We start from the raw sequence: 8,708 nt of genomic DNA on the forward strand, positions 1-8,708 counted from the left end.
CTAGTGTGCACCCCCTGCTGGTCCAGATCCCCTTCTACAGTGAGGTTTGTGTCTGGGCACACACTGATGTCCCCTCACTGTGTCACTCGCACAGTAATACACGGCTGTGTCGTCGGCTCTCAGGCTGTTCATCTGCAGATACAGCGTGTTCTTGCCGTTGTCTCTGGAGATGGTGAATCGGCCCTTCACGGAGTCTGCGTAGTATGTGCTACTTCCATCATAGCTAATACCTGCGACCCACTGCAGCCCCTTCCCTGGAGCCTGGCGGACCCAGCTCATGCCATAGCTACTGAAGGTGAATCCAGAGGCTGCACAGGAGAGTCTCAGGGACCCCCCAGGCTTCACCAGGTCTCCCCCAGACTCCACCAGCTGCACCTCACACTGGACACCTGCAGACAAAAGACAACCTGGTCAGGAAACTGTCACACACCCACTGTTTGTCTCCCTCAGATCCACTCACACACTCCATGTCTCTTGTTCAGCATGAGTTACCTTTTAAAAGAGCAACAAGGAAAACCCAGCCGAGCACCAACTCCATGGTGAGCTCTCTGTGTTCTCTCCTGATTACTGATTGGAACACCTGGAAACCCTGGGTCTGGGGCTCCTCTCCCAGCTGCAGAGTCAGGGTTGGGCTGTTTTAATCAGCAGAGGGAGGGCCCTATTTGCATGACCTCTGACTATATATTCAGCTTGGGATCTATGCTGACATAGAGGCCAGTAACCAGAGCAGATGTGACTGCCTTTGTTTTGGTGGTATTGACCACTTTTCAAAAAAAATTATATTTCATGATATAACTTTCCAGAGTATATACTTGGCCTTCATGTGTGTCTTCAGTTTTAGATATTCACACAAATCTCTTGGCACAAGTGTCATGTTATCCCATAAAGAACTCTAAACCTACACCCGGAATGTTAGAGGGTTTGTGAGGTGTGCAAGAGCATGTACAGGGTGAGAGTTAATCCCAGTCTGGCCCTGTGCTCTTCCCACAGGACCTGCTGCCCCATGAACCACCTGGAGGACAGAGTGGCCAGTCTCCTGAGGAATGTGGAACTCTCTGTAGTGGGGACAGGATGATTTTACCTGCTCTAGAGTTTACCTGAAATATAGAGAGAATAAGGGTTCATGCAGGTGTATTTTCTAACATTGCAATATCTGTGTGTTCCTCCTGAGTCATCTCTCTTTGTAAGAACTGTGATGTGTGTGTTTGAAACGGGATGAACTGCACCTATGCAGAGTGCGTGATATGATATACACAGGTGTCACAATCAACATTGTCCAGAATGAGCAAATCAATTCTCCCTAAAATTTCCTATATTTTCCTGGGAATTCCTTCTCTCTCTTCCCTTTCTCTCCTTGTCCTGACATATCTTGGGTATTTCTCATGTTACTTAGACTAGTTTTAATTTTGAAGAAATTATAGATGTGCAATTATAGTGTTTGTAATTTCATTTGTAGGAATTTATTTATTTATTTTGCTCTGCATAAATCCTTGAAAATTCAACCAGATTTCTCTCTGCTGCACATCTGTTAATGTTTCGCAGCTTTCCTAAGAGTGAACATGGGAAAATTTTATTTTTTAAGTGGTTCTTGTGGATAGGGATTGTTTCCAGTTTTATTTTTATATTTTTTTATAATAATATTTTTTAAATTATGTTTGTCACCATACAGTACATCCCTAGTTATTGATGTAAAGTTCCATGATTCATTAGTTGCGTATAACACACAGTGCACCATGCAATACATGCCCTCCCTACTACCCATCACCAGCCTATCCCGTTTTAGATATTATAATAAACGTGCTTGTCACCCTGCAGATGTAGATATGGAGCTCAGAGAATGTGTTATTAATGTGCTTTCCACAACATCTAAGCTGGAGAGGATGACGATGAACAGTCAATGCAGGAGTTTCTATGCCCTCTTGTGTTCATAAATTATGTAGATGTCTTTGAAAACTCCACTTCAAACTTGAGAATATAATTAAAGTACAATTAGAACCAGGAATTCCCCTGGGAAGCCATCTGGCCCTGGAGTCTTTTTTTGAGAGGTCTTTATTTCTGCTTCAAAATCCTTGCTGGATATGGGTCTTTCAGATTATCTGTTTCCTTCTTTTTCAGTTTTGGTAGTTTATACGTTTCCAGGAATGTCTCCATTTCTTCCAGATTGTCCTAATTTATTGGTAAATAGTTGCTCATATTATAGTCTTAAAATTGTATTTCCTTCCTGTTGGTTGTTATCTGTACCCTTTCATTCATGATTTTGTTAATTTGGGTCCTTCTCTTTTCCTTTGGATAAGTCTGCTTTGGATATTATACAAATTAACAGTTGTTTCAAAGAACCAGATTCTAGGTTCTTTGATCTGTTTTGCTGCTCTTCTGGTTTCTATTTCACTGCTTTCTGCTCTGATCATTATTATTTCTCTCCTCCTGCTTGGTTAATGCTTTATTTTCTATTCTCTCCCTAGCTCCATTAGGTGTAATGTTAGCTTGCATATTTGACATTTTTCTACATTTTTGCAAGATTCTTGTATTGCCATGTATTTCCTACTTAGGCCACCTTTGCTGTATCCCAAAGGTTTTGAACAGCTGTGTTTCCCTTTCCTTAGTTTTTCTGAATTTTTAAATTCTTCTTTAATTTCCTCATTGACCCATTCATTATTTAGTAGTATGGTCTTTAAGCTCCAAGTGTTTGAGTTCCTTCCAAATTTCCTCTTGTGATTGAGTTCCAGTTTCAAAGCTATGTTGTCTGAGAATATTCAGGGAATGATCCCAACCTCTTGGTATCAGTTGAGACCTGATTTATGACTCAGTATTTGATCTATTCTGGAGAAAGTTCCATGTGCACCTGGGAAGAATGAATATTCTGTTGTGTTAGGATGGACTGCTCTGTATATGCCTTCAGAGTCCATTGGGTCCAGTGGGTCATTCAAAGCCCTTGAAGTTTTGTTGATCTTCTGCCTAGGTGATGTGTCCATTGCTGTGAGTGGGGTGTTGACGTCCCCTACTATTAATCTAATACGATCAATGTTTTTCTTTACTTTGGTTTTTAATTGGTTGATATAATAGGCTGCTCCCAAATTAGGAGCATAAATATTTATAATTGTTAGATCTTCCTGTTGTGCAGACCCTTTAAGTATGATATCATGTCTGTTTACATCTCTTATTACAGTCTTTGGTTTATTTATTTTTTTAAGATTTTTTTATTTGTGTGACAGAGAGACAGCCAGCGAGAGAGGGAACACAGCAGGGGAGTGGGAGAGGAAGAAGCAGGCTCCCAGCGGAGGAGCCCGATGTGGGACTCGATCCCAGAACACCGGGATCACGCCCTGAGCCGAAGGCAGACACTTAATGACTGTGCTACTCAGACGCCCCTACAGTCTTTGGTTCTCTGAGAAACAAACTGAGGGCTTCAGAGGGGAGGGGGTGGGGGAATGGGATAGACTGGTGATGGGTAGTAAGGAGGACATGTAGTGTATGGTGCACTAGGTGTTACATGCAACTAATGAATCATCGAACTTTACATCAAAAACCAGGGATGTACTGTATGGTGACTAACATAATATAAAAAATGTAATTTTTTAAAATGTAAGTTATCTGATATGAGGATTGTTATCCCACCTTTCTTCTGATGTCCATTAGCATAATAAATTGTTCTTCACCTCCTCACTTTCAGTTTGGGAGTGTGTTAGGTCTAAAATGGGACTTCTGTTGACACTATATGGATGGGTCTTGCATTTTTTAAAATCTAATCTGATACCCCGTGTCTTCTTATTGGAGCCTTTAGCCAATTTATATTCAGAGTTACTATTGAAAGATATGAATTTAGTGCCATTGTATTACCTGTATTGTCCCTGTTTCTGTGGATTGTCTTTTTCTTTCTCGTCTATGTGACCCTTTGGGTCTCTCTTGGCTTACAGAAGCCCCCTTAATATTTTTTGCAGGGGTGGCTTTGCGGTCACATATTCTTTCAGTTTCTGCTGATCCTGGAATCTCTTTATCTCTCTGACCATCCTGAATGACAGTCTTGCTGGATAAAGTATTGTCGGCTGCATGTTTTTCTCATTTAACATCCGATTATGTCTTGCCAGCCCTTTCTGTCTTGCCAAGTCTCTGTGGATAGTTCTGATGTTTTCTGATGTTCCTCCCACGTTTCATAAGAAATCTCTTCCCCATAGCTGGTATCAGGACAGCTTCCTTCGCTCTAGGATTTGCAAGTTTCACTATTATATATCGGGTATTGACCTATTCTTATTTATTTTGGGAGGGGTCCTCTCTGTCTCCTGGACTTGAATGCTTGTTTCCTTCCCCTGATGAGGGAAGTTCTCAGCTATGATTTTCTCAAACATATAATCTAGTCCTTTCTCTCTCTCCACCACCTCAGGGATCCCAATTATTCTGACATTGGAATGCTTCATGGTGTCTTTGATCTCTCTAAGTCAATTTTCATGTGCTACTAGATGCCTATACCTATTTTCCTTAGCTTCCTTCCTTTCTCTAAGCTTATTTTCTGGATCACTGACTCATTCTTGTGCCTTATTTACCCTTGGTGTTAGAGTATCCAGTTTAGACTGCATCTCATTCATAGCACTTGTAAGTTCGCCCTGAGTAGATCTCATTTCTACTCTTAGAGATTCTATATTGTCACTAGTGCTTTTTTCAACCCTGGCTATTGACTTCATGATTGCTATCTTGATGTCTGTCTCTGATATCTTGTTCTATTCATATCCATTAGTTCTGTGGAGAGGACATTGTCTCCAGTTCTTTTCTTGTTGAGAATTCCTCCTCCTTGTCATCTGTTGAGGGATGGTTGAGGGATGGACAGAGTCCAAAATATCAACCATGATCCAAGGAAAATGCACATTAGAAAAAATCTGAAGTGAGAAAAAAAAAGAATAAGAAACTAAGAAGGAAATGTAAAATTGTAGCCTGAAGTATAAAGCGAGTCATGAGGGAACACCTGGAGCTCCCTATATTATTTTCCCCTGGTGCTGGAGATTTACAGTCCTGTGGGAAATAATCTTGTCATTCACCTGTTCTTCCAGTCTGCCTTCTGGGGGAGGGGCCTGCTGCTCAGCTTCTCAGCTGTCTTTGCCTTGGTGGAATTACCCCACCCCTTGTTTTGGGCCATCGGCTTAATTTCACTTGGTTGTCTGTGTGCCTCTTGTTCCCTGGTGGCTTTCTGCTTCTTGTTAGTGGGTCAGAGCAAATATGGCCATGTGGGAATCTCTGACCTAGAGCCACAAGTTCCAGGTCCCCTTTCTTCAATAAATCCTTGAGGTTAAGCAGTATCCTCTTCTGTACATACCAAACTCTACAGACTTGAGCTGTTCCTACCCATTGCAACTCTCCTGGGGGAGTTCCACGGAGCTGTGATTGTCTCTGTGCTTTGTGATTTTGCACATGGGAGCACGTGTGGGCTTTCTCGTGGACCCTTTCCTGTAGCTCCCAGGTCACTGCTGGGTGCCACCCCAGTGTACTTTCAGACTGAACCACCCTGAGATCTGTTGCCCTGTTGTGGATGCAAGCCCTTTTCTATCTCCACTGGGATATTAAACAGCCTCCACTTTCCAGTACTTTTCAGGACGAGGCGAGGCACTCTCCCAACCAGCCTGCCTAATGGATTATGGTGACCGGAGCTGAGAGTTCCTTCTGGGCTTGCTGACCATAACAAGTCTCCCCTCTACACTGCTTGGGCATTCTATCAGATCAGGCTCCCCTATTCTTGCTGAGCCTCCTGGGATCCTGAGACCTAATGATCCACTTACAATCCTGCCCTATTCATCCCCTGAGCACTTTTCAGAAAGGAATGTCTCTCACTAGAGCAGGTTTCCAAAGGCCCTGATTTTTTCTGCTGGTGGCATATCACTTTCCAGTCGCCACCTTCTGGAGGCTCTATCTCCAGTCCATTTATATTCCAATATTTCCCCCGAAGATTCCAAGTTCACCTCCTACCTTGCAAAAAACAGTAATTTTTCTGTTTCTGGAGGTCCAGACAATTATTCTTATATTCGAGGTGGAATTTGTGTGTGTTCAGAAGGGTTTGATAGATACATTTAAATTCGAGGCACCAGGTGATACAAGGTCCCCTACTCTGTGCCCATCTTGCCTACTTCTCCCAAAACGATAACTTTGAATGACACACTGCACCAGCTATATTTCTGATATTTATTTAGGTCCTTTCTCTTTTCTTTTTAATTAGTCTAGACCGAGTTGCTCAATTTTATTGTCTTTTTTCTTTTCTTTTCTTTTTAGAATCAGCCCTTGGTTTTGTTTTTTTTTTTTTATTTTTCCCCACTTTATTATTTATTTATTTATTTATTTATTTATTTATTTATTTAATGATTTTTTATTATATTATGTTAGTCACCATACAGTACATCCCCGGTTTCCGATGTAAGGCTCGATGATTCATTAGTTGTGTATAACACCCAGTGTACCATGCAATACGTGCCCTCCTTAATACCCATCACCGGTCTATCCCATTCCCCCACCCCCCTCCCCTCTGAAGTCCTCAGTTTGTTTCTGCCCTTGGTTTTGTTTTATTTTATTGTTTATTTTATTACATTATGTTCGTCACCATACAGTACATCATAGTTTTTGACGTGGTGTTCCTTGAATCATTCTTTGCGCATAACACCCAGTGCTCCACGCAATACATGCCCGCCTTAATACCTTTCACCAGGAGAGCCCAGTCCCCCACCCCTCTTCCTTCTAAAACCCTCAGTCTGTTTTCCAGAGTCCATAGTATCTCAAGGTTCATCTCACCCTCTCATTTCCCCCCTTCATTTTTCCCTTCCTTCTCCTAATGTCCTGCATGCTATTCCTTATATTCCACATGTAAGTGATAATTGTCTTTCTCTGCTGGACTTATTTCACTTAGCATAATCCCCTCCAGTTTCTTTCATGTCATTGCAAATGATGGGTATTCATCCTTTCTGATGGATAAATAATACTCTATTGTATATATGGACCACATCTACTTTATCCATTCATCTTTTGAAGGGCATCCCAGCTCCTTCCACAGTTTGGCTATTGTGGACATTGCTGCTAGGAACATGGGGTGCATATGGCCCTTCTCTTGACTATGTCTGTATCTTTGTGGTAAATACCTAGTAGTGCAATTGCTTGGTCACAGGGTAGCTCTATTTTTAACTTTTTAAGGAACCTCCATATTGTTTTCCAAAGTGGCTCTAAAAACTCGCATTCCCACCAACAGTGTAAGAGGGTTTTCATTTCTCCACATCCTCTGCAACATTTTTTGTTTCTTGCTTTATCAAATTTTGCCATTCTAACTGGTGTAACATGGTATCTTTGTGGTTTTGATTTGAATTTCCCTGATGGCTAATGATGTCTTGAAAGAAGTTACTGTGCTGATGTTGAAGAGGTTACTGCCTATATTCTCCTCTAAGATTTTGATGGATTCCTGTCTCACATTGATGTGTTTCATCCATTTTGAGTGTATCTTTGTGAATGGTGTAAGGAAATGGTTCAGTTTCATTCTTCTATATGTAGCTGTCCAGTTTTTCCAGCAACATTTATTGAAGAGGCTGTCTTTTTTCCATTGGGTTTTTTTTCTTGGTTTGTCAAAGATTAGTTGACTATAGAGTTCAGGGTCCATTTCTCGCGTCTCTCTTATGTTTCACTGATCAATGTGTGTGTTTTTGTGCCAGTACCATGCTGTCTTGGTGATCACAGCTTTGTAATATAGCTTGAAGTCAGGGAACGTGCTGCTGCCAGGTATGGTTTTCTTTTTCGTCATTCTCTTGTCTATTTGGGGTCTTTCCTTGTTCCACATAAATTTCAGGATTGTTTGTTTCAGATGCTTGAAAAATTCCAATGGTATTTTATTTTATTTTATTATTATTTTTAATTTATTTTTTATGTTTTATTTTATTATATTATGTTAGTCACCATACAGTACATCCCTGGTTTCTGATGTAAAGTTTGATGATTCATTAGTCGCGTATAACACCCAGTGCACCATGCAATACATGCCCTCCTTAGTACCCATCACCACCCTATCCCATCCCCCATCCCCCTCCCCGTGAAGCCCTCAGTTTGTTTCTCAGAGTCCATAGTCTCTCATGCTTCATTCCCCCTTCTGATTACCCCCCTTTTTTTTTATCCCTTTCTTCCCCTACTGATGATCCTAGTACTTATGTTCCATAGACGAGAGAAATCATATGATAATTGTCTTTCTCTGCTTGACTTATTTCACTTAGCATTATCCCCTCTAGTGCCATCCATGTTGCAGCAAATGTTGAGAACTCATTCTTTCTGATAGCTGAGTAATATTCTACTGTATATATGGATGACAACTTCTTAATCCAGTCATCTGTTGAAGGGCATCTCAGATCCTTCCACAATTTAGCTATTATGGACAGTGCTGCTATGGACATTGGGGTGCATATGGCAATTCTATTCACTATGTCTGTATCTTTGGGGTAAATACCTTGTAGTGCCATGGCTGGGTCATAAGGTAGCTCAATTTTTGACATTTTTTTTAAATGATTTTTTATTATATTATGTTAGTCACCATACAGTACATCCCCGGTTTCCAATGTAAGGCTCGATGATTCATTAGTTGCGTATAACACCCAGTGCACCATGCAGTATGTGCCCTCCTTAGTACCCATCACCACCCTATCCTATCCCCCCATCCCCCTCCCCTCTGAAGCCGTCAGTTTGTTTCTCAGAGTCCATAGTCTCTC

At 41.3% G+C, this 8,708-nt stretch overlaps 1 gene segment (V, D, J or C); it reads right to left on the reverse strand.

Annotated features, from left to right (window-relative positions):
• Positions 1 to 605, reverse strand: LOC125281441 (immunoglobulin heavy variable 3-23-like). The segment is given in 2 exon segments: positions 1 to 389; positions 493 to 605. Coding segments are annotated over 2 exon segments (435 nt in total).
• Between the last annotated feature and the right edge of the window lie 8,103 nt (positions 606 to 8,708).

This window comes from Ursus arctos, unplaced genomic scaffold, assembly GCF_023065955.2.
Source record: "Ursus arctos isolate Adak ecotype North America unplaced genomic scaffold, UrsArc2.0 scaffold_42, whole genome shotgun sequence".
Lineage (NCBI taxonomy): Eukaryota > Metazoa > Chordata > Mammalia > Carnivora > Ursidae > Ursus > Ursus arctos.